Here is a 26854-nt window from a genome sequence, read left to right on the forward strand (position 1 = left end):
ACTGGAAACACCTGTTTGTTGTTTAAAATCAACTGCGAGCACATTCCAAAAAACGTTGTTCAAACATGGGTTTTGGAGCAATAATTTTCAAACAACCCTGTTTTGAAAATGGTAACCAAACACATTTTTTAAAATTTTGGACACTAGTGTTCAGTGTTTAAACACTGAACACTGTGTTTTGAAAATGGTGACCAAACGGGCTCTTAGTTCTGCAAACATTGTAGACTCTAAAGTCCCAACACTCAATAACAACAGAATGTAATTGTAGCATCATATTTTCCCAAATCTAAACTAATAAAAAAAGAGTAATGCTACATACACAAACAATTTTACAACATTTTTACAAAATATTGATGTGACTAACTTTTTATTGGTTTTTATCTAGGCCCACCATTAATATCATTTTTTTTATTTACCAATAATCATTCACCACATCAGCAGTTTGTAAAAAATTTTGTAAAATAGTTTATATCTCTAGCATTATTCAAAAAAAAAAAAAAAACTCAATATATAGCAAATAAATAGCAATTATAAAACGAGACATGAATTACAAAGAATATGCGTAATTCATAAATTTGGCAAGAGCCATTGGTAAGGACAACTACAAGCTTTGTTGTGACCACAATTTTTAGAAATTACATGTCAATGAAGAATAATGTGTATGAAATACAAGAACAAAAGAAAGATGAATCTCACCTTGACAAAAAAAAAAATTATAAGAAAATTTTGGAACTCTAGGTGAATCAACTTTTTAAATGAAGCAAATGGAAACAAGAGCATTCATTTGGATGATGAAGTCCGACATATAAGTTATAACCATAAATTAGATATGCATAGATATTATGTGTCAACAGATGTGATTTGCCTAAGGCCTTATTATTCAAGGTAATTGATTGGATAACTCACATGCATATCGCATTATGACTCCAATAGTGACTAGTCAATTTTTTCACCATTTGCCCTCCAAATATATTTTATTGAAATCGAATGTCTGTAAGTTAATCAAATCAAGCTGTATCTTCAATCTGATAAGTCCAAACTTATTCTAGTGCTGACAGGGAGTGAACTGGTTACTTGAACCTGGAATAGGGGACAAGAGCTAGTTAATCATACTTTTTAGGATGCCTTAGCTACCTGCCAGCCTCGTGAAAGAACAACCGGTCCTTGACTACTACAGATTCCAGTTTACCAATATAATTGTTCTTTTAATTAAGAAAGTTAATTCTTCAATTAGAGGAAAGTTAATTCTCCAAAAAGATGACAAAAATAATAAGATAGTTAGGGATATTCTTCAAATTCGCGAACCTGCAAACTAATCCAACCAAACCCGACACCTTGGGTTGGTTTATCACAGGCTGATAGGCTAAGTTATGTTGGATTAGAATTTTATTTTAAGCCTCAAGTTGAATCTGGTTTGGATTGATAATTTTTTCAACATCATTGACCCAATTCGACCCATCTTATTTATGAATTTATTTTATGAACTTTACTTTTACTAGATTTGATTTTAGTATTTTCAAAAATATTTTTGGTGAATTTGAAATTTTAGAATTTAATTTTATCATATCATGTGAATTGTAATAATTTATTAAAAAAGAGCTTAAAAAGTTGATGAAACCCTAATTTTTTATAAGGGATGAGATATGTATACACAATCTACCGACCCATGTGAGTTGGGTTGGAAATTCCTTAACCCAATAAGGTCAAGTTGAGTTAAAAAAATCCTTAAAAAAACACCCATAAACCTCACCCAAACCAACCCGTACACACCCTAAAGATTACAACTACTGGACTAATTGAAACACCAATCCAGATAAAATAGTAAGGGAAAGGAAAAAAGAATTTAACTATCAAATTAGACAAGATAACTAATTCTGAGTATATTTCTCAACAAGATATGGGAGTTGCAAACATAGATCTTTATCTTCTTCCAGGCTAAACCTGGCTACTTTCAGTCAAGGCAAATACACCATACACCTCTATGAAAGTTCACTCCATGAAATACTGTCCATCCTGGTTTAGAAAGGAAGAAGATAAAAGAACAAAATCACCCTAAATAAAGAATCATGACCAAAGTGATCACGAGAAGGTAATGGGAGATAAACAGACCCATTAGCATGTCACTATTGACTTTCAGTTCTCGATGGTAGCAGTTGTAATTCGTAATGGACGTTGCCTTTCCTGCTCGCTATTCCGTCTCCAAAAAGATCTCCTCCACCAAACTTCGAAACCCCTTTGTATGTTTGGACAATCTTCACCAGAGTTCAAGAAACGATTAAACCAAGTGAGCAAAATTTCCTGCTGCCAAGCAAGAGGCAGAGTGAGAATCGTGTTACTAAGTCCATCTTCAATTAAGTGCCGATCAAGGCCCTTGGTTGCTCTCCTCATCCACCCAAAATCATCATAAAATGGCTCTAGCCATGTCCTTAGTAGCAAGCACCTCACATCTTTAGAAGCCAATAGCTGCCCCTTCCCAATCCCAACAAATAGCCGTGCTGTAACTCTGCTAACCTCAAACCTATGAACTGCAGGCACTTTAGAATGTGCCCCAGCCAATTCAGATTGAGATGCCCATGTTTTCAAAAAATCTTCAGCAATCTGCCTATCAATCAGAATATCCAAAATCCAATGCAAATTATCTGCTTGCCGTGCAATCTGACCCACTTCCTTTAAGTCTGACTTTGCTGCCCGCAAAAAATATTGGCAAAGCAATTGCAAACACCCATCACAAGCCGAGTACAACGACTCTTTACGAAGATCATTCTGCGACGAATTCTCATGAAGCATCTTTGAAACCAATCCTTTCATTTCTCGCCTCGCCTTCTCATCTTTCCCTTCAAGAACTACATGTAAGAGTTTCAGCAGCACTTCTTCATTGTCATTGCCATCCTCAGCTCCACTAGTAACCTCAATTGAAACCCTTTTCAAAACTTCCCCTGCTCCAACACCTTCAAGGCGGAGCTCAGACAACAATGAAGCCACCTTCTCTTCTTCATCTTCAGCCCATGGTGCAGCTTCCAAGTATTCCAAACAAGATAAAACGCCAGCATCAAACCCAATTGCAGCTGATACCTAAAAATAAAACAAACAGGAGGCATTTCAATACCACCCAAAACCCTAAACCAAAATTTGAGTATTTTTCATTCACCAGCTGCCCTATACAGAAAATCCACCTAAATTACGCACAAAGGTTAAATTTTTCTCAACTCCCAAACCCCACTTCCAAAAACTTCAAAATTTTTAACACATCCAACTATTTCTATAGTTTCTCAGCAATCAAACAGAGCAATGCATATATGATATAACACTGATGTATCTAAATTTCCCTAAAATAAATAGATTAAAAAAAGAAAACAAATTGGATTCTTTTTCATTCACCAACTTTCCAAAAACAGAAGCCTAAAGTTTTCTCAACTCACAAACCCCAATTCCTAAAACCCAAATTTTTTTTTAGCATATCCAACAACTCCTACAGTTTCTCAGCAATCAAACAGAACAATGCAAAAAACCCTGAAAACAATATCCCCAAACGAAATTTCCCTTAAATAAATAAAAAGAAAACAAATTCGAATCTTGTTCATTCACCAACTTTCCAAAAATAGAAAACCCACCTAAGTTAACCCCAAATGCTTATAGTTTCCCATGCCCATACCCCAAACTCCAAAAACCCATAAATTCTTAACCACATTCCATCTATTCCTTCACTTTCTCAGCAATCAAACAGAAATACACACAACTTTTTCCAAAAATAAACAAAAATGTTACCTTTAAGATACCAAGAACTCTGGGAACGTCCTCTTTCATGAGCTTCTTCCTGAGATCCCTACAGTACATCAACCTCAAGGTCTCGATGTAGACCTCCACGTCATCACAGTCCGCAATCTCAACAATGCAGGGTGACCCAGTTGGCCTCTGACTCTGTTGCTTGGACCCACGCTCAGATAGCTTGACCGCGAAGAACCTACTGTGCGCCACCAGAATCTGACGGTGGAGATTCATCGACACGCTGACACCATCTTTGGAGCTCAGTGTGAGCTTCACGTCGCTGGAGTTCGGGTCGTTGAACTGGTTCCCGGGGCTCCGAGTGGCCAAGATTTCAGAGATTCGTTGCAAGGTGAGAGCTTGTTTGTCCTGTGGCAATGGGGACTTTGTGGGGACCAAAACGGTCGCGTTTTGGTATTGTGGGATCTGAGACAGTGGTCTGGGATGGATATCGGGTTCGCTGGCCATCATTTCGAAAAGGGTCGGGCTGGATCGGGTTTTATCGGGTGGCGGAGGTGGTGACATCGGGTTTAGTAGACCCGCTGTGAGTGCGGAGTTGAATTTGGTGAAGCTTGAAGTAAACGAATCGTGACCGTTCATCGTCGTTGTTGAAGTGGGTGTGAAATCCATTACGGGTGATAGACTACCCGGCGACAATCGGATCCTGAAGCTGGACGAAGACTCGGGTTCCGAGTTCGGATTCGGAGTACGGTGAGGAGGTGGAGATGGGGGAGGTGGTGGTGGTGGGGGTCTTGAGTTTGAAGCTGGACAGCACCAGGGATTGTTTTTGTCAGTTGAAACAATGGTGGGCGGGTCAAGTTTCCGGGTCGGGTATTCAGTGGTGGTAGTTGCAGAGGCTGAGATAGTGGTTTCCCGGTACTTACGGCGTTTGGGCTTGGTGGGTTGGGTTTGGGCTTTGAGTTTAGTACTAGTAGTTGTTGTTGAAGTTGCTGCTGCCATGAAATGTAGGTGTGTGGAGTATGTGGTTTTTTTGTCTTTTTGTTTATGGCATTGGCATCAGAGACACAGAGAGAGAAAGAGAGTTAAGGATTATTAAAAATGGCGGTAGAAACGAGACAGTGTTGGATGTGGATTCAAGTAAAAGACAGGAGAACAGCACAGACGTACTGAGGAAACATTTATTGTGTGTGTTGGAGATCAGATCATGACTATGAGTGAACGATTGAGTCTTTAAAAATATCTACTTTTGTTTTGTTTGTTTGATGACGTGTATGGCTCCCGGTACTTACGGCGTTTGGGCTTGGTGGGTTGGGTTTGGGCTTTGAGTTTAGTACTAGTAGTTGTTGTTGAAGTTGCTGCTGCCATGAAATGTAGGTGTGTGGAGTATGTGGTTTTTTTGTCTTTTTGTTTATGGCATTGGCATCAGAGACACAGAGAGAGAAAGAGAGTTAAGGATTATTAAAAATGGCGGTAGAAACGAGACAGTGTTGGATGTGGATTCAAGTAAAAGACAGGAGAACAGCACAGACGTACTGAGGAAACATTTATTGTGTGTGTTGGAGATCAGATCATGACTATGAGTGAACGATTGAGTCTTTAAAAATATCTACTTTTGTTTTGTTTGTTTGATGACGTGTATGGCTATGTCTGTATGTGTGTGTGTGTGAGCGAGTGTGTAATGGTGATGGGTTTTGGGTTTGCTTTTGGGAGTTTGAGCCCTTGTGGGCTTGGCTATTGTGTCTTTCGAATTGTAACTATCTCATGTATATATATCAATACGCGAGAGATTTATATAATCACAAAGTTTATACCTTATGTATATTCTCCTATATCTCATAATGCATGAAATACCTTTTCAAACCAAGAGAGAGACAGAGATTAGGCCCACAGGTCACAAGTGCACAGTGTTTTTTTTGTTTGTTTTATGCATTATGCAGAAGCGAAGTATTGTGATAATGTCTTTTGTGGTTTCTTGCTTCAATCGGCGGGGAATGTGCTGTGCTACTTGGAAGTATTTGTATTGATTTCTTTGGATTATTTAGGCCTCTGATGTTGGGTTTGGGGCACTCTCAGTCCTGAATACCAATGGGGGTGCTCTTAATTCCAAAAAGATGTTTGATTAGTGACCATAAAATTGAAAACTAGGTGGACTAAGACCTGCTTTTTTCATGTCTTTGACAGTCACACAAGTATCCTAGGTCAATGTAGACCATTGATTGGACTTGCTTGATAACGGTTATAATGATTCCTTTAACTATGGCACTATGATTGATTGAAGGTTGTGAACTTTTATACTTCTGGAAAAAGAATGGCTAATAGATTGATGATAGTGAGTGTCACACACTCAAAGTTTTACAAGTGTCATCACTCGATTAAAAGTGGATCTGTTCTACGTGGTTAATCCATTCTGCACGCAACAATAATCCCATTTTCTATAATATAAACGTAAGTTTCACAAAGATGCAAAGTTGGTGACCACTTTGAGTGTCTAATGAGCAAATTATCAGCATGCATTCCTTTTGTCAAGTGTGACTAAAAACCAGTTATTACCTCAATAATATCATGCCTCTTTACTCACATAATTGTAATTTTTTTGGGGTACAATATTGTTTCGTTCTTAATTGTAATTTTTTTGGGGTACAATATTGTTTTGTTCTTAAACTTTGCATAGAGTTTATTTTGTTTTTTTTTTTTTTAAGTTACAATTTATGTACTGATATACACTTTGGTTAATTTTTATTCTGTGTGGTCCAATGGAATATTGAGTTGGCATAGGGACCTCATTAAAGCTGGGCAGATTTTTTTTTTATTTTATTTATTTATTTATTTTTTTACAAACCAAAAGCAACAATACTTAAAAATAATAAGACTTCATGATAATTTCGTTTGTTTAAAGTTTAACATATCTCACATTTGTTGGCTTCACGAAAAAACATGCTCAATACAAGAATAAAGCATGAAATCCATTTGGGTTTTAAATAATAATTAATTTATGAGGTTGACATGAACATGAATTGAGCACATATATATATATATATATATTTTTTTTTTATCACTAAAATATTACCTTAACAAAATGGATGTGACTTAATCACCATTTTGTATGATTCTACAAGTGGTAGAACAGGGTCTCACCATGGTGGGCACCCTTCTACGTGGTGGGACTACACAATGATTCAAATGGAACCAAGGTATTATTTGTTTCCAAGTGATGGAATAGAAGTTGACTCTCTGTTACTTTCAGACTTCAGACTCCTATTTAAGATGTACAGTGCCTTAATTTTGCAAAAGTGAATGGGAGCTCAAATTACCTTGTTTTTTCCCCCTTTTTTTTTTTATAATTCGCTCAAATCACCTGGTAAAACAACATTATAATAAGCTCTCTTTTTCATTACAGGCTGTGATGTTTTGTTGCTTCCCTTTCACTTTTATTTTGATACCTTGCCATTTTTTGGGTATCATGTGAATCTCTCTCTCTCCCATAGTTTATTTTTTCTCCTGGAGTTATTTATAAAAAGAAGCTGAAAGATGCTAGCACTAGGTCAAAAAAAGATTAACACTACCTATGTGGCATATCCTAGGAGATCCTATCAACTAGATTTGCTTTTATAAAATTGGATAGTTACAATGTATAGAGGAAAAAAAAATTGGATAGTTGCAAATTGAACACTATTCTCCTCCTAGAGGAGAACAATAATAATGTCACATGGCACTAAAATGTACTGTCTTGTGTTCTTTACAGTATAAATTAGAATCATTATATATTTCCTGCGTAGGGCATTCCAACTTATAGCACATATAATTATCTTGATGGCCTCCTATAAAGTATAAAATAACCCAATACAAAAATGCTGGGCTAATAGCATAGTGGTTGGTCCTGACCCACATTTGTATTCATGGTCACCCCAACCATGATAAAATAAATAAATAAAACTAAAAAGCTGTAATTGCCCTGCCGTCAGTATCAGAGTTTAGAAGCACTAATCATTTGTCATAGCAGGAAAGAAAAAAGAAAAGAAGAATCAGCACCAAGGTATCTTAGAATATTTCAAAGGAAGCCCTAATAGGAAAATATTATCTGTCTATAGGGTGCATTTGGTTGGATTTGCAGGGAGGTGAATTGGGCTACATAGAAGAGCATTAGCATTCGGAGATGTAAAAAAAACATATTTTGCATCTTCAAATACTACTTTATCTATTTTACTAATCAATTTTACAACTCACCATACATTCTAATTTTTATTTTTATTTTTATTTTTACATACAATCCAATAAAATAATATAAACCACCTAATAAAATAATAAAAAGTATTATTTTCTTTTTTTTTTCCTCACTCACTTTTTCTCCTCACACACAACTACATATTAAAATAAATTTTTTTTTTTACAACCTATAAACAGCAAGGTTGCATATATACAACCTTACTATTCATAGGTTGCAAATTTTTTTAGTTTAAAAATCCAGTGGAAGTGGGTTTTAGGTGGCTTAAGTTGTAAAACAGCAACTGGAGGGTGCTTAGTTACATCCCCAATTCTAGTGCTCTTAATTTGCTAGTAGAAATTTTTTGTAATTTACCTGTTTGAGAAAAAAAAAATGATATCTTATGTAATGGGTATATATACGGAACACCATATGTATGTAAAGTTTAAGCATGTCGATCCCATATTATGTAAGAGATGTGTTGTATTCATGTATTTCATAATGTACTTTATGTCAACACATGTAATTTAGGAGTAGTTTCTTCAAATACATGTTCGAATGAAATTGCAAGATTTATGTATCTTTAGTCAAACTGAGGCAGTATAAATGACAGCACAACCTGCGTTATCAACATGACAATAATGCCATTATCTTTATCTTCGCAAGGCTGATTATCAAAAGGACAGAACTTCTGATAAAACATTTGTTCTTAATACAATTAGTCAATTGATGTAGAATAGACAGTACAGATCTTCCTAGAGCAGTAAGAGCGTCGAAAGTTACAGCACAAGATCAAGGAGCGCCAATAGAGGCCATCAAGGTGACAATGTCAGAATTGTATGAAATTTGGCAGGTTGAAGAAAAACACCATTCTGATCCAGAATCGAGAAAAACTCGACCATCACCTAAATTTAGGCAAATTCTTTCGTTAAGGTCCTGAAAACAGTTTTTTTTGCTATTTATTGTAATAATTGTTTTTTCTTAATAACTTTTTTGTTTAAAAGTTAGAATAAAGTCTTGTCTATTTTGGGGCATCTCTTAGAGACAATATTTTCAATTTTAGCAATCATTTTAATTTTGCTATTTTTGGCAAAAATCACTATTTTGCCACCTAATTACGTGATTAGCGCGAATTAGGGTTTATGGGCGTTGCCCTAGCCGCCCTAGGGTTTCTTTTATTATTTAAACATATTGTAGCCTCCAGGGCAATTCAATTATTCAGATTTATTAAAAAAAATACAGACTTGGTCTATTTCTCTTTGGTGGATTTCAAGATCCTATCACCTTGGGATTCAAGGAACCCCTCATGAATTCGAGGTTTTCATTCAGAAGCCAACGTGTTTAGTTTCCTTTTTCTTTCTGAAAGTAACGTGTTTATTTTCTTGTAGCTTCCGTGACATCATTAGTAAGGAAAAAATTTCAACTGTAAGGAGTACATCATTGTAAAACATAAATTTCCATGTGGTGCGTACTATGACTTTGGCAACTCTTATAAAGAAATGGACAATTTTTACATTCAGAAAATTGAAGAAAATACAATAGGTTTCAAAGACAAAGCAAGAACAATAAAAAACCAATAGAGGCTCTCTTCCCATTTCTTTTTTTTCTTGGAAATTCTGGGCCCTCTTCACTTCTAATAAACAATTTGACTCAACTCTGAACTCTCACACTTGAAACTCTTTCAAATGCCTATGGTGCTTTGCACATTTCTCACAATATTTGTAGGTTAAAATGGCATCAAGCAATCCTTGATATGCCCATCTCAGATGATCCATCTAAACCTCTCCATTATTGCTTACTATAAAATATTGACACAGAAAAACAGGATGTGATATAATTTTCTTAACACAAGATAGCCAAACCTTTTCAGTGAAATTATTTTCTACTCTTTACTTTCTGGATTTGGTAATTGCCAAAACATGTTGGTGTCTCTCCTTCACTCTCTGCATGTGTGTTTGTGCATGCACTCTGATATTCACACACTTTACAAATAAAGAAGCATGCATAGTGATATACTGATGTACATCTATCTCATAATATTATGTAACTTGATGCTCCATAATAAATCACACTCGCTATTTTTTTCCCCCTTTGAAATAGTAATAATGATATTATTATGATATGCAACCATTAAAATATACGCGTTGAAGGTCCAATCAGTTTATTCTATTCATCAACTTGAATACAAATTAGCAAAAGCCAAAAGGTTTAGGTAATATCTCAAAATGCTTCAACTCTACGAAACATTAATTGAAACAACCAATGATGGTAGTACGGTGATAAACATATGTAGTGAATAACCCACTAAGAGCTCCCATGAGCATTCTTGTATAATAAAGCACCACGTATTCAACCCCTTACAGCTAATTTGGACCTAGTCCAATGCCACGTCCCTTCCTTCAGATTCATCAAATAAAAAAAGGTAAAGAAATCAATTTTCCATGTGAAAATATAAAAAAACTAAAATTAATGGGTAATATATTATTTTGGTCCCTAAATTTTATCTTTTTATCTCTAAATTTTTAAAAAATTCATTTTTTTCATCCCAAACTTTGTAATGATTTTTTTTTTTAATAGTTTGAGACAAAAATAGGGATGAAAAAAAAAAAAAAACTGTTTTCAATAGTTTGGGAAAGAAAAAATAATTTTTTTTTTTTTTAAGTTTAAGGACAAAAAGTGAAACATTTTCAATAATTTAGAGAAAAAAAAAACTTTTCACTAATTTAGAGATGAAAAAAATAAAAATTTTAGGGATAAAAAATTTTTTTTGATAAAATTTAGGGACTAAAAAATAAAAAATTTCAAAGGCAGCTAAATGCCACTATAAAATTTTGTTTGATGTCATATGAATGAGAAATCGACAATACTCATGTATCCACTATCCATGCTTACCAAATATATGCAAGAAATGTGTTAAAAGAAAAATAATTGCAAACCTGCAGCAGAGGACATTATTAAGTTAAGACACCATATAATTCACATAATTATGCTGACCTAGTTTAATCAATGGCAGTGATAACAGCCTGCTCTGCTGTAGGAATTAGGATGGTGCACATGAAAAAGCTATGTAAGCATATTAGTCTCACTGTAGATTCTGAATTTTCAATTGTGTATATATATATATATATATATCTCAACCAAAATACAGACACAGGCAATAATTTTGTTGAATAATTGTGATGGATCGTATGATATGCCACACTGTTCTTCACTCTCAAGCTGGGCTAGGTGGCGCCTATGGGCTCAGAGCCTAGCGGCCTGCTTGGCATAGTCGTGGTGGTACGGTACAAGGTCCCCAAATTTCAACAAGTTTATATATGTGGGAAATTTTTTTGCCGATCTTAAATATTAGCTCTAATGCACGAGGTAGGATTGGGCTTCTAATCTATCAGGCTAAGATATCTATAACAATCAGGATTAGGAGTTGTTATTATTGTTGGTGTCGGTGCTTGATCTCACCTCACGATGATTTCACTCTCAATTTTAAGATTGTAAACGAGCCAAGGCAAAAGTCGAGTATCAAATGTTTCTGATTGTTAATTTTATTTTATTTCAACCAGGAGCTTAGCTCAAACTCTTTATTAAAATGAATTACATCCTTAGGTTTAGTTCAATTTTTTTTCAAACAATCTCGAACATATTCAAAAACATCTACTTGATTATTTTTGTTTCTCATATATAGTAAAAATCACGACTAAATTTTTTTATCTTTTCATAAATATATGTAAATAATTAATGACTAAATTTTGATTGAAATTATAATATTTGATCTAATTAGAAAGAATGATTTATGATCATGAATTTATTAATACTAAATTCACTAGTTTCTCCACACACACACACACACACACACACAAAAGATTCACTAACAATATATTATTAAAAATATATAATTTTCACTTGGAAATTGACTATTTATGTTATTTACAAACTTACACAATAAATTTCAAGTCTATATATTTCTATATTAAATCAAGTCTCATGTTCATAAGCTTATTCACAAACACATTATTATGTGTCTATTTGGACAAAAAGTTTTTATTTTTTGTCTCAGTATTTTTGAAAATATGCAAACTTCTAATTTTTTTTTTTTTATCACACGTTTAGTATAAAAACTACCAAAAACTATATATATTTGCAAATAAGCAATAGGAAACTACAGGGTACCAAATGAACATTATTTTTGAACCTGGTTTATTTAATAATCGAGCATTTTCTCGAGTCAAATTCAAGTTGTTCATAATCCATTTCGTTTATTTCCAATCCTAACAAAAGTAATTCATATTAGAAATTAGGGATTAACATAGATTGGGCAGTTTAGTCATGGACAATTTGCCTATTTAATTCTTCTAGTCTTGCTTGCTGAAAGTTAAAAGAAAAAAAGTTTAGAAGCATATGCTGGCTCATATGTATTCTTGGTGGATTTTATAATCGGTTGATTTGGACCCTAGCCTTTCATTTTGAAGATTTTATGGCCTGAGCCTTGAATGGCTATATAGGTCAGACTCAAAATGCTTAGGCCACTAATGGATTTAGCAAAGGATTTAGGACATAATGAGATTGGCCCATCAAACAAGGCCTGTGCTACGGTTCCATAGCTATTTTTGAACCATAAATCTTATACCCTATCTCTAAATTAATTGTTCTTTAAATGGGGGTTCAAAACTTTAAATGATAACTTAGTGATGATAGTAAAATCTTTGTAGTGTTCTATTTTATGTTCAAATCTCACCGGGCCCCTCTCCTACTATCTACCAACAAACACATATAAGTATAATCTTCAAAGAATATAGTTTAGATACAAAATTAATTGTAGCCTTAAACTACAATTTTACGTAATATCTTTTTATTAGAGGTGAATTTTGACAAATCTACCATTAAATTACATCTTCTTATTATATATTCTATACTTGCAAAAATTTTAGAAAATTAAAAATCAATAGTTATGTCATCAATAAATTGTTTAAGTTTGAAGTTTTTGTAGTTCAAAATTATATATAAAATATAAGCTTATAGATCATATAGTAAATAATATTTGATTGATACAAAATTTGATATGTATATTAAAAATGCATAGAATATACTGCTAGAGATATATTAGCCCATTAGTATAGGCCCAAGCCTAATTCTACTTTGTGTGCAAGATCTTCAGGCAAAGTAGGAGCAGGGGATCCAAGCTCAGGGTTAAGGTTAGGTAACTCGTCTTCAACGATTAGATTTTTAAAATATATAGGAATATTTATTTTATTAAATAAGATTGTAACCTTAAACTACAACCAATTTTATCACTAAACTTTGACAATATTCAAATGAATACCAATTAAAATCAGATTTTTTTTTTCTCAAAATTATGAATTTTTTCCATATTTCAAATTTTAAATTTATATAAATTTCTTTAGCAATTATTGTTTTCCTAAGCATGCATGATTGATACGCATTAATATTTGATGTGAGGTTTAAGGTTGCTTTTTAGGGTCACATATTTTTTGTTTTTATTTTGAGAACATCTTATCAACATGACAACTTCACGTATTGTTTAGTATAAAAATACACATTATTATTGTTTTCAAAAAAAAAAAAAAAAAGTACACATTATTATTAATTTTTTAACCCAAGAGATATTTTCAAATAATATTTTTTAGTACAAAAGTTGTTGCAACATGTAAATGATTCAGTTAATGTATATCTTTACTGTAGACATAGCCATTCATTTTAAGAAATTTTTTATGAGAAACTAAAAGAGCTATTAAGAAAGTCAGTCACTTTCTCATATTTTCATTAAAAAGTTTTTTAAAATAATTTTCCTAAGATATACATTAATAAAACCCTGATGTAAATTAGCATATTTCTCAAAAGAAAATTTATTAACTCGTATGAAAGGAATAAGGTGAGAGGAGAGAGGACTCCTTGTCGGGTGCATGGCACCAAAGGGTCCAGCCCACACATGGGCTTGTATTGTTATTCGCGTGGCCAACAGGAGCTAGAATTCCTAATTAAAGTGGAATTAAAATTTGTGTGCTACCAGGATTGTATGGCGGTTGGGTTATATAAATCATTGTTATTAATTCCGTTCCGTTTCGGTCGGAGCGGTCGAAATTTTTCGTACTGGTATGCAAACTGGTACCAGAATACCCCACGTTCCACCTCGGGTCAAATTTCGGCCCGTTTCGGTCCATTTCGGTCATTCTGGCCAATTCCGGCCGAGATGCAAATTTCGGCCGATATCGGATTTGGCCTATTATTAACTTTTAAAAAAAAAAAAAAATTTATTTGGGAGTTATTTTGGGAGTTCTTTTGATGATGAATTTGATCCTTCTCTCATGGATGATGATGAGGAGGAGGAGTAAATCTTATATTATTTGATATTTAGTTATTGTCTTGTAATCTTCTTATTGTGTGATGTTAAATTGATATTATATTTCAAGTTATTGATGTTTAAGACTTAAGAGTTAAGACTAAATGATTTGTATTATTTGATATTTAGTTATTTATTTATTAGAATTGACAATTTTATGTTCTTCAAGAATATATATAAATTATTTTTTAAGAACTCCGAAACACCCTGAAACGGTACGCCGAAATCTACCGGTACCGAAATATTTCATTCCACTGGACAAACCGAAACGGGGTCCGAAATGGTATTAATAACAATGATATAAATAAGGTTTTTTTTTTTTTTTTTTTTTTTTTTTTTTTTTTTTTTTGCTGCATATACTAGAGAAAAGAAAAAGAAGAGTGCCTTTGGAGAGAAAAAAAGGAAAAGAAAAAGAAGAGCTGTCAGGTGTGATTGGAGAGAGATTTTTTTTAGCTGTGAAACATAAACAAGAGAAGATAATTTTGGAGTTTTTCTCTAGAGATATATTTTGAGTACTAAAACCAAGGGTAGTTGTTGTATTCAGAGTGTGACTGAAGATTTCGGGTGAATTTATATTATTCTTTGGGAGATATTATTGTATTTGGTGTGAATCTTAAGTTAGGCATAAACTTGAGAGGATATTGTATTTTTCTTGATAATAGTAAAATCACTTTAGCTCTGTAGATGAAGGCAAATTGCTGAACCACATAAATATTGTCTTGTGTAATTATTTTCTTTGGCGCATTTTTTTTTTCTTCTATTTTTGCATCTCACAGATCTAAGAATGTGTACCCTTACGACATACATTAATCATTCATTTTAGGATTTTTTTTTTTTTTTTTTTTTTTGAGGAATTGAAAAGCTATCAAGAAAGTCCGTCACTTTTTCATATTTCCATTAAAAATTTTCTTAAAATGGTTTACTAAGGCATACGTTAGTAAAACCCTTATGTAAATTAGCATATCTCTCAAAAGAAAATTTATTAGCTCCTATGGAAGGAATAGGGTGAGAGGAGAAAGAACTCATCCCATAGGAGTGAATAATTTATCCTATCAATATGATATCGTTAAATTGGACTAATCACCTTCAGTTTTTGCAATAATATAGATCTCAATAATTCACATAAGTTTCTACATAGGAATTGATCTCAACAATAATGAATTTTGGGTAAAGGGATAAAACAATTAATGACATAGCTGGGGAAATTTTTTTTTTAATAGATATAATAGAATTTCAACCAATGACGTCCACTCCATGATAATTGCATTTTATCATCAAGTCAATATATCAATTGGTTTTTAGTGTAGGTGGGGTTCAAACCTCGAATTTTTTATTCATCAATATAAGACTTCACCAGTTAAGGTAATCGAAACTCACATGTTGGAGAGAGTTTGTTTTTTGTTTTGTTTGTTTGTTTGCTTTTTTTTTTTTTTTACAAGATGAAAATTCTACTCTAATCTAATCTAAATGTATATGTGTGTAAATTTCCTTACTGAAGACTTGAACCCAACCCTTGTCCCCCACACTCCACAAGTACTTATACTTGTTGGAGAGAGTTAATTCTATTAGATCACTTATTTCTAGAATGTTAATGACATGGCCACAAGTATTTTTTTGCAATTAAATTGAAGAGAAATCAATAGCCTAGAAAATTTGTAACTCTTACAAAGTTATATTGAGTATAACTTGAACCCATCTCAAGTTTTTATGTATTTCTAAATTTTGTTACTCATATCACCCCATGGATTAATTATTTGCTATTTTCCTATTTATAGATATCAAAAAATTAAATGAAATTGAAATAAAGAAAAAAAATAACCTAAAAACCAATAATAGAACAAAAGTCATGGCTTTACTGAATAAGACTTATTAAGTTGCCTTTCCAACTCTTGCTTTTGACATATTAGTTCAAATTCATAATACCTCCTAATCGAGGTGTTAGGACAAACTTTACAATTTAAGCATTTGTCATATTTTAAGACCAATCTAATCCCTTTTATTCACAAGTAAAAAAAAATTGTGACTTCAAAGATGCATCACTATTTTTTCTTCATTTTCGGTGTGGATATAAGTAGTGGGCCTGACTTCCCTAATTTGAACCCACATCCAAAATCAAGTCAATCAAAACTCAACTTGTGGCAAGGCGACGAAAATGACCCCAACAACAACACTAACTTTAATGATATATTTTTCAGATTAACTATGATTCTTAATAGATTTGTTATCACGATTTCAACCGTATACTATGTAGTACTCGTTTCGTTTCGTAAGCATAATCATTAATTTGTTCGTGTACGTTCCTTATTATTTCTCTTTTCATTATGTGAATGGTCATCGTAGCAATTGCTTTTAACACACTTACATAGTGATATGGCAGAGAGCATGATTAATGAAACCCTGTAATTGCTTTGCTGTGTTAATCATGTCTTTTTAAATAGAGTTGGGTATAGCTGTTCAATTTGAGAATTGTTCAAACACGCGTTGAACAACTAGCTAGACAAAAACCAAAACTTAAGAATAGCAGATGGGACAGATGATGACATTATTTATAATAATTATTAGGGCACAAAAGCTAAAAAGCAATTGCAGTACACTGATCAATATTCATTCATAGTTCATTCTATCACTGCCATGCATTAAGACTTTTTAAGAGCTTCAAAAAATAACATTCCCCGTGACTCACAAGTCACAACTTGTACGTGTGCATGTGTATGAGTGTCTCTGTGCTTGTGTGTGTGTGTGTGTGAGAGAGAAAGAGAGAGAGAGAGAGAGGTTGATGGTGAAGACAGTAAGGTAAACATCATATATGGAGATAAGAGTGGATTTACTAGCACTTTTGATTAGGTACAAGAACACCAGACATCCCCACATGCAAACATGACCCACCATTGTGACATATGTCTCTGGTAATATCGTTATCTTTCTGGAAATCTCTTGCTCACTTGGATTTTCTCAACTAGGGTCCCATTCCCATCCAACTACAAAGCCCTATAAAACTACTTTTCAGACCCACCAGACTTTAAACTTAAATAAAAAATCAGCTTATGGTACTAATAAATTGCAGTTCAATTAACCATATTTTTCTCTAAAATATGATTTCTTTAAATAAATAAATAAAAAGTATCCTATACACTATGCTCTTAATTATAAATATATTCTCCCAACTAAAGCCTCACTTTTGAGTAATCTTTGAGAAGCAAACATCCAAACAACATATTTATGACCCAAAAAAAAAAAAAAAAATTCTCTACAAAACATGTCAATAGTTTGTGTGTATGCTGACGCATCCTAGTGTGAACCCTATGTTCATGTATGTCTTTATATCAAGTTATTAATACTTTCGAGAAAAAAATAATAATAAATGGCATGAGCAAAGGAACATTACTTAAAGTGAACCTACCGAAAGCGATAATCATGTAACATAAATAATCAGAAGATATATGAATTAGTTCTTGAAAAAAAAAAGAAAAAAGGACAGGGTTACATATATAATGGCATACTGAGAGAGAATCCAAACCAAGAGTCAAAAGAAGGGACATTCTCACATTGAAGATAACGTAATAATGCTATCATATTGTACGGACAATATGATTGGGGCGTTCGTAAATATAATTGAGAAAAATATCATCTTATACTTGTTTATATCAATATTTATAATTGATACGAGAATGTCGACAATGTAAATATTTAATCATCATTTTGATTAGTTATAGGCTTGTAGCTAGCTAGATACCTTCCCCAATAAATTAAACTCAGTTCTCAGGGGGTTCTGTTGTTGTCACAAACAAAACGTGGGTATACAGTAAAGGCTCTAATAAGTGAGCTGTTCAATAGCAAAAGCAATTGTACAGAATTCTGGAGTACGTCTGGACTGGAAACCAAACAAATGGGGGGATAATATATGGGTAAATGTACTGTGATTATATCGTTTATCAATTACATGTCTCTGATACCTGTCAGTGTACATAACTGCTTTTTCACTTTTTACAGAAATATAAAATGCTAATTGATACATAAGCAACTTGTAGAAAAACTGAAAAAGTGCTAAGCTAGCTCATTTTTTTGTGATCCCAATTTGTCAAGCTATACCACTACTGTATGCCTTGCTTTATTAGTTGTTAGTAACATGCATGCTTGTGTGCATGGTTTTTAGACTCGGACGGGTCAATGAACCCTAAAAGAAATAGATTCAAAGCTTTTAAGGTGAGATTGAGGTCGATCTGTGATGACGTTATAATTAATTTAATAATTATTTAAATATATAAAATTAGTATAAATAGAAAAATTAATTAAAATAATCCAATTAAATATAGAAATCAATCTTTTTTAAATATATTTTTCATATCATAACTTTCACAAGACAAATAAAAAATATCAAATCCTTATCCTATGCAAACTTAAATATAGTATTTATTTATATGTTGATTAATTAAACTTGTGATAATAATAATAATAATAATTATTATTATTATTATTATTATTATTATTATATAAGAATTAGAAGGACACTTGCATTAAATAAAATATTTTTTAAAATTATTTAACAATTTTGAATTTAATAATTATTATATACTTAATTTTATTTATTTCATTTTTAAAAAACTGTAAATATTAATTAAAAATAGAGTAATGCTATTACTACACATTTTACACAATTTTCACACATTTTAACTGTACTACTCATATCTCTCCATGCAGCAAATTATGACAAAAATTGTATAAAAATTATAGTACCAACGTTACTCTTAAAAATAGTTAATATATTTATTGCACACAGCACATCATATTGGGCTAAGCTGAAAAAAGAGCTAAATCTAAGAGCATTTGCAGCAGTGTAGCTATATTGCTATATTTTAGCTACACTGCTGCTAAAATGATGCTCCAGCAGTGGAGCTAAATCTAAAAATTTTAGCTCCACTGCTACAGTGCACATCTAAAAATAGATGTGCACTGTTCATGAGGAGCAAAAAAAAAAATTATTATTTTAATCATCCGGCATTAAAATAATGGCACACTCTCTCTCTCTCATTCACTCTCTCTCTCTCTCATTCATCTTTGAACATCACTCTCTCTCTCAATCCGGTCTCTCCAACTAGCCGCGATTCCACTCGACGAAAATATCGACGAGCTCCGAATGCGACCCATTGGGTCTTGACTCGGACCGTGAAATTGTCCACAGCAGCTTGTACCAGTCGCTCAGAGTCAACCTGCCGAGGCGACTCATGGGATTCTTGGACTACCAGTTTACAGAGAGAAAGGATCCGAGAGAGTTCCCGAGTCACGAGGAAATGCTCTTATACCTTGAGGATTTTGCTAAGGATTTTGGGTTGGTTGAGTTGGTACGGTTCGAGCACGAAGTGGTTCGGGTTGAAAGAGTTGATGAAGTGAGTCACCAGTGGGTTGTTGAGTCGAGGACTCGGAGGAGTGAGTCAGAAGAGGAAGAGGAAGAGGTGTTTGAGGCTGTGGTGGTTTGTAATGGTCATCACACTGAGCCACGAATTGCTCACTTCCTAGGTTTGTTTTGATTTATCTATGCTATTTAAAGGTTTCCTATTTGGCTGTTTTTTTTTTTTTTTTTTTTTTTTTTTTTGCTGTTGTGGATTGGTGGTGGTGGTGGTGGTGGTGGAGGAGGAGGAGGAGGAGGAGGATGTTTGTGCTGTGTGGTGGTGGTGGAGGATGTTTGTGCTGTTTGGTGGGGGTGATATATTATTTTATTGTAGTAGGAATATTATTATTTTATTGTAGTAGAAATATTATTTTATTATGATGAATATATTATTTTATTATATTGAAAGTTAAAATAGATCCACTGCTGCAGCATGTGTGTAGGTAAAATAGATAAAGTAACTTTTGGTGAAGTTAAATTGCTAAAAATTTAGCTCCACTGCTGTGGATGCTCTAATGACTGGAATTTTTTGCTTTTATTCAAAAACCAGAAGCACTCATCATTTCCAATGTAAGTCACAGCAATATTCAACTAAAAAGAGAGTAAATTACTAAGTGATGGAGAAGAACAAAAGAAAGAGGAGAAGAAGCAGCAAAAGACAAAGGCGTGACCCAACGACGGCTTTAGGAATTTTTTTCAGAATGTTTCTTAACAAGCATAAATTACACAATTTAATAAAAATAAAATTTTATATGTTGACAATAACAACAACAAAAATAAAAAAAAAAACACGTAAATACATAAAATTTTACAACATAAAGCTTGTAGAGTTCAGTTGTGGTTGTTGTTAGTGTTGCTGAACAGAAATGGACGGCGATGGCTGGGGAGAATAAGTGAGTTGCTTATTTCCTTTTAGCTTTTAGGTTTGATTTAGTTTTAGTTTAAATTTTTTAATGATTTGTGAATCCACGAGGCACTGAGGCAATGCAGATTTTTTTTTTAATATTTGCTGAATTAAAAACTTAATCGTGTTGGTGTCAAAGTAGTGATAGTCTTAGTCGGAGATAAGATTGATCTTGTACTGAGCTTTTCTATTGGCATTTGGTTTGGGCCTTGTTAGTGGTTTTATTATAATTTTTTTTTCTAGATTTTCATTCAAGTTTTTTTTTTTTGGGGGGGGGGGGGGGTTCCATGGTTTTATAAATCAGTGCAGTGAAAGAATCAAAAAAGTGACTAGTTACTGGTTTTTTGGTCGGACCGAGATCCGACCGATAGTTGAATTGGTGACATCATAAATAATATAATTAATAAAATTTTAAATTATATAAATAAAAAATATAATAAGTTTATTACTAATAATATGATAGCAAAATGTAAAAACATAATATTTAGTGACACTTTTCGTGTAAATTTAATCAAATTTCCTTAGAATGGACAATCACATGTTTAATTATAATCATAAAAATAAAAATAAAAATTTTATTATATATATAATGAATTAATTGATGTTATATTAAAATTAAGTAACTTTTTAAGTTTTTTCACTTAATTAACTAAAACTACTATTTTTTTCTAACCAAAATTATAGGAAAAAGAAAAAAGAAAAGTAATTGCACAATAAAAAAAAGCTAAATTTACGTAACTTTGACCAATTAGTTGTATAATATATATTATAATGTTTTTGAGGAAAAATAGTCATACAATGATAGTGTGTCAGGTAAAGCAAAAACTAAAAGTAAAGCCATAGTATAGGCTTAAAAGAATATAAAAGCATGTAGTTCTTTTTGCTTGAATGTCTCTAATATATTGTTAAGTTGCTCAAATTATAGACCAAAATTTAATTTTATTGGCATAAAAAAAATTCAGGTTGTTCCCAAATTTTTTTTAAAGGTAGATAAATATAAAAATTTAAATTATTATGTATAAAGTTTTTTTTTTTTTTTTTTTTTTTTCAGGTCATGGTGGTTCTGCCCCTAGCGTGACCAACAACTGTGTTGGAAATATGCTGTCTCAACTTGGCGCAGCCTTGCTTCGTTGTCTTCTTCTTCTCTAGGTTTTTTTCTTTTTTCTTTTTTCCTTACAAATTCTTTTGTTCAAGATTTGGAAAAAAAAAAAAAAAAATTTCTAAAGTGCATGTTGGCCAAATCTTTAATTTTGGCTAGCATGGGCCAAAACAAAAAAGAACCATGAGAACTGCGAGAACCATTCACAGTTCTAAGAATTGTGCGATTCAACTGGGTTTCGTACGGGTCCATGCTTTTTGGCATAAAGAGGTTCTTAAGGTTAAAAGAATAGCAAAAATGAGGGATTCACGGTTAACTGGGTCGGACCGTACGGTTCGGTCTAGTTTCAAAACCATGCTTATGTGTATGTAAGAGAGAGAATATTCTTAGGAAAAATTCTAGGGTCACAACTAATTTCACACCCTTTTCACAATTATTTTATGTGACTGACTGTGAGAAGTAGAAAAAAAATTAACGTGAAAAGTACACATAGCTAGTTACCGCATACATAGAATAGTTATGAAAGGTATTGATTGTGATCCTAGAATAACTCTATCGGAAATTTTGAAAGCAACTTCTAGGAGAAAATATGGAATATCTCCATAGTAACTGAATTCTAATGCAACGACAAATCAATTTCAATAAAAAAAATAGAGAAATAAAGTAGGATGGAAAATATACAAAATCAATAAAAGAAGATGAGTAGAAAAACTTATTAGATACCATACCCTTGACTCAGGTATCTAATAAGATATACCTACTATTGGATTTGAACCAATGACTCTTGCCGTATGAAAGCAATACTCTAACCACTGAGTTAAGTAAGTCATTTATCATCACAAAGAGAGAAAAATGGGGCCTATGACATCGATAGATTATAAAATGAGTAAGAATATCTTCATAGTTATCTAATTGGTACAAATACAATACAAGGACATAACATGTATAATTGGTACAAATACAATACAAGGACATAACATGCATATACTTATCTTTTTCAATGACAAGCATCTATGTTTGCAGCGTTGTTGTACAATCAAAAAGTGTTTTTCCATGTTTTTCTCTACATTTGGCTAATGCGAAATGCAAACAAGAAAAAAAAATGAAGGGAAATTTCCCTAATGAGGAAACCAATTTATGGGTTTATTAGTTATTAGTTAAGCCATAAATTTTGTTAATTATAAGCTTATTACTTCTTTCCCATACGCAAGGGGCAAGGACTGCTCACACTAGTGGGAGAATAAAATGTTCACAAACAATGATTAGTGCTTCAATTTCCCAAAACAAAGGGAAAAAAAATGGACACAAGGGAAAAAAAGCCATGTGGTCCTTGTCAGTTTTGACAGTTTATATCACCAATGAGGCAGTGATCAACGTGCTTTCACATGTTGCCTTAAAATTAAGCATGACCCAGCAAACCATTTTGCATATGCTTTTACAATACAAGTTGCGGCTGCTAATTAATTCTGCCACTAAGTATTCATATGTTTTTTGGCCATTGCTATGAAGCATAGACAATATCTGATCAGCAAGGTTGGACAGAATTTGATCTTTTAACTTATTAGTAGACCGAGTTGTGATGCTTAGTTCAACATAATGGCAGGCAATTTCTGATTATTAGTTATTAATTTAGGAAACGTAGAGAACTAATTACGTACAAATCTCATCTTTCAAGTAAAATGTCTAGGCAATGAGTAAAAAAGAAGCCAGAACTCTGAACTTATTGGATTAAATATTACCATTGGAATAGTTTTGGCTTAAGATATTAGCATTACACCTTGGTTTAGAAAGAAATCACAGTTGGATTTAGTTGGCTGACCTGTTAATCTGATCCTAATAGGGCCAAAATGCCAGAGTACTCGCAAATACTCAAACTTGTGCCTCATTTGAATTTGTGGTTTTGTTTATGTTAAACTTACTAACAAATTGCTTTCACAACCTGGTCCTTCTAGGCCATTAATTAAGCTATTAAGGTAGCACGATAAGCATGTGCCTCAAGAATTTTGCACTGCTCAAAAGATGAAGAAGCAAACACACCAAAAGAGATGCAGACAAAACTCACCAAATAACTTTTATTATGGACTAATTAGGATTCTCAAATCCTTCTATTTTGAGTTCAAAACAAAGATAATCACTTTCCCATTAGACTTTGAAAGTATCCTCGCAACCACATTAGCTAACAATGGCACTTCACTAATACATTCATTGTTGTCTGAAAATAAATTTATAAACAAAATAAACAAATGAAAAAAAAGACCCATTCAAACGCACACTCAAGTGACCCAAAATTTGTTTTGCTTAAATGAAAATTACGAATACACACAATATTTATAAAAATAAGACTAGCTACTGTCTTTTATGAATAGTATCTTACATATATTAAGCCAGTTTTGATAACATAAAATAGTGAAGAATGTGAATGTGATTCGGATTGGGAGTCCAGGGCATGGACACACAAACAAATTAAGAATGAGACAAAGAAGGTGGTGGTGACTGGTGAGAGGTCTGGTCCTGGTGGTCGGGAGGTGGGTGCGTAGGGCTTATAATACTATAATATATATTTGGGAGTGGATGTTAGAATTAAAAGAATAAACAAGTATGGGGCTGTGAATCTGTTATAGGGTGGGGCAATGATGTTGTGGCTGTATTCGGACATGTGTCAGAGCAAAATTGGTAATAGGACCTTGGTGCTGCATGGTGATGATCAGCATCAACTAAGCATATATATATGTATATGCCACTCGCTACCCACGTTGTGCTCACACATATTGCCACGCCCTTCTCTTCTTCCAACTTCTAATCCATACTCCTTTCTTGTTTTGGCTAGGCCTCACCAATCTCTCTCGTTGAAAGTGTTGATTGGTTCAAAACTATACAAAATATATATATATCAGGTCTTGAGTCAGAGTTCTCATGATTGTCATTAGTGAGAGCATTGGTGTTCATCTTCATTTGTAAAATGGTAATCTATATGTAATTATATATAGTGATTGAATTAGAACTAAGGGTGCGATTGTATAAACTGTTGGAAGCGATATTTTGAGTTTAAAATGAGTTTTTAAAAAAAAATAATAAAATAATAATAAAAACTATAAAGAGTTGCGGTTGCACAACAAAATTTTAAGTTTTAAAAATGTTCTTTTAAATTTTCAAATGGCCCCATAAATCAAACGTAAGTCGTGAGAGGTATTAATTCATGAACTTTTTTTTTTGTTTTTGTTTTTGAGAAATCAATTATTCATGAACTATTTGTTTTCATGAGAACATGTTTTATGTCTACCACTACCATTAATATTGTTAGATGCTTTTCGTTTGAGGGTCGCTACATCCACTTTTCACTTTAGTACGTAAAAGTTAGTAAAGCAAAAAAAAAAATGGTCAGCATCATTTGTATATAAATGCTTTTCGTGACATTATTCATAAAATTGACTTGTAAATGAACTTCGTATCTTTGTTTTGTGTATAAATGTCTAGTCATCACCTGCATTAATCAATGTATTATGATTTGAAAGTCATGCATAATGCACTTTTTTTTAGGGTCCAAAGGTTCCTTATCATAGATCAAAACACTTGGGTAATCTTTTCTTAAATTAACATAGTATCATGTGGGAAGTTCTAATCAATTAGTGTTCTTTAATGACTCGCATTTTAAGTTTTGTGCTCCTCAATTTTCTTTGCAACTGTTGTGTGTGTGTGTGTCTCTCTCTCAAATAGGCTATTTGATTCAGCAAATAAAGAAGTGCAATTTGACATGTCTAGTGGCGATTCAATCTATAATTGAGAGACCTAAAAACGTTGTCTCAAACAAGCTTATAAAAGCCATTTGCTATGTTCAAAAGTGGTGCCCCCAACTTATTAAGAATGGGCAATGGCACCATGATATGTCAGAAGACACCAAATTAGTATCACCCAATAGCCATAATATAACCAGGCCCTCCTTTTGCCATTGTTTTCTTTTATATATGTGTAGCTTCTTTTGGTGGAACTATCAGCCCCCACACTTCATGTTTAGGACATTTCATTTTCAACACCATGACTCTCTTTTTCCCACTACTTTATTTGATGATTGATCCCTAGCTAATAATTAATCTTCGGCTGTCCTGTCCATTTTTACAACTTTCAATTATTACTAAGGATATATATATACCTTTGTCTTGATTAAACGAACGATTCGGTTGTTACTGACGTCATTTTCAAGGGATCATAGTTTTATTTTATGAATCAATAACATGGACCCTATCGACAAATTAAGCCACCGAATAGGATCTAATTATGTACGTGATAATTAGTCACACCAAAAAAAAAATCATCGAAGCCGTTTGTACTTTGTATTCCAAGAAAATTTTTGTCACCTTTAGATTTGTCAAATGCTAATGGTTAATGCGTTAGTTAAATGGAAGAGTTTTGGGATAATTTGTATAACAATTTTGTCACCTGTGGATCTGACAAATGCACTCGGTACTAATTAGGAAGGCTATGATGAATCCCTATATGTCTCCTCTTTTTTTCTTTTTTCTTTTTTTTACCAGATTAGGATAGTAAATAAGTTGATCCAGTCAAGTCGAATATTAAAAGGACAAAGTTTTACTACAAAATTGATTATAACCTAAAACTACAACCTTACTCAATATCTTTTTATTAGATGTGAATTTTGACAAATCTACCATTGGATTATATTTTCTTCTTATATCCTTCATACTTACAAAATTACTAGAAAATTAAAGATCAATAGCTATATCATCAATAAATTGTTTAAATTGCAAGTTTTTGTGGTTTAAAATTATGCATAAAATATAAACTTATAGATAATATAGTAAATAATATCTAAATAACACAAAATTTGACATGTGTATTAAAAGCATAAAAAACATGCAATTTAATGGTTAGATTTTCAAAATATATAGCAATATTTATTTTATTGACTAAAGCTGTAGTCTTAGGTTATAACCAATTTTGTAGCTAAATTTTGTCCATATTAAAATTATTATTATTATTATTATTATTATATATAAAACAAGAGTTGAGCTTAAGCTTATCATCAAATTAGATTACATATTCAAGCTTTGTTTAAGTTTTCGTCAAACAAGCTACATAAGCTTATTCACAAGTTATTTGATTAATTTATTTTTTTCCATATATATAATAAATAGTACAACAACAAAAAAAATTACCCCTTTCATAAATCT

At 32.6% G+C, this 26854-nt stretch overlaps 1 protein-coding gene and 1 non-coding gene across 3 annotated transcripts; both read right to left on the bottom strand.

The window, feature by feature from the left end:
• Positions 1–1827: 1827 nt before the first annotated feature.
• LOC115971432 (BTB/POZ domain-containing protein At1g63850) lies at positions 1828–5462 on the bottom strand. 2 transcript variants are annotated; one of them, XM_031091354.1, is made up of 3 exons: positions 5027–5462; positions 3766–4660; positions 1828–3072 (listed from the first exon to the last, which is right to left on the bottom strand). In XM_031091354.1, the coding sequence occupies exons 1-3, from the start codon at positions 5086–5088 to the stop codon at positions 2134–2136; spliced, it is 1896 nt and encodes a 631-aa protein (XP_030947214.1). In that variant the 5' UTR covers positions 5089–5462; the 3' UTR covers positions 1828–2133. The 2 variants fall into 2 exon arrangements, with proteins under 2 accessions (XP_030947214.1, XP_030947215.1); XM_031091355.1 differs by having other exon boundaries at positions 3766–4642; positions 5009–5462.
• A 16960-nt stretch (positions 5463–22422) lies between these two features.
• On the bottom strand, positions 22423–22495 carry TRNAM-CAU. The gene has a single exon. It is a non-coding gene; the product is annotated as a tRNA-Met (tRNA).
• Between the last annotated feature and the right edge of the window lie 4359 nt (positions 22496–26854).

The sequence above is a fragment of the Quercus lobata genome, chromosome 12, assembly GCF_001633185.2.
Source record: "Quercus lobata isolate SW786 chromosome 12, ValleyOak3.0 Primary Assembly, whole genome shotgun sequence".
In the NCBI taxonomy this organism is placed as follows: Eukaryota; Viridiplantae; Streptophyta; class Magnoliopsida; order Fagales; family Fagaceae; genus Quercus; species Quercus lobata.

Excerpts from the sequence above, each read along its gene's own strand:
- LOC115971432 (XM_031091354.1), bottom strand. The coding sequence starts at position 5,088 with ATGGCAGCAGCAACTTCAACAACAACTACTAGTACTAAACTCAAAGCC. Across the intron at positions 4,661-5,026 it reads AAAGCCCAAACCCAACCCAC|CAAGCCCAAACGCCGTAAGT; the intron begins CAAGCCCAAACG and ends AACCCAACCCAC. Across the intron at positions 3,073-3,765 it reads GAGTTCTTGGTATCTTAAAG|GTATCAGCTGCAATTGGGTT; the intron begins GTAACATTTTTG and ends TTTTATTTTTAG.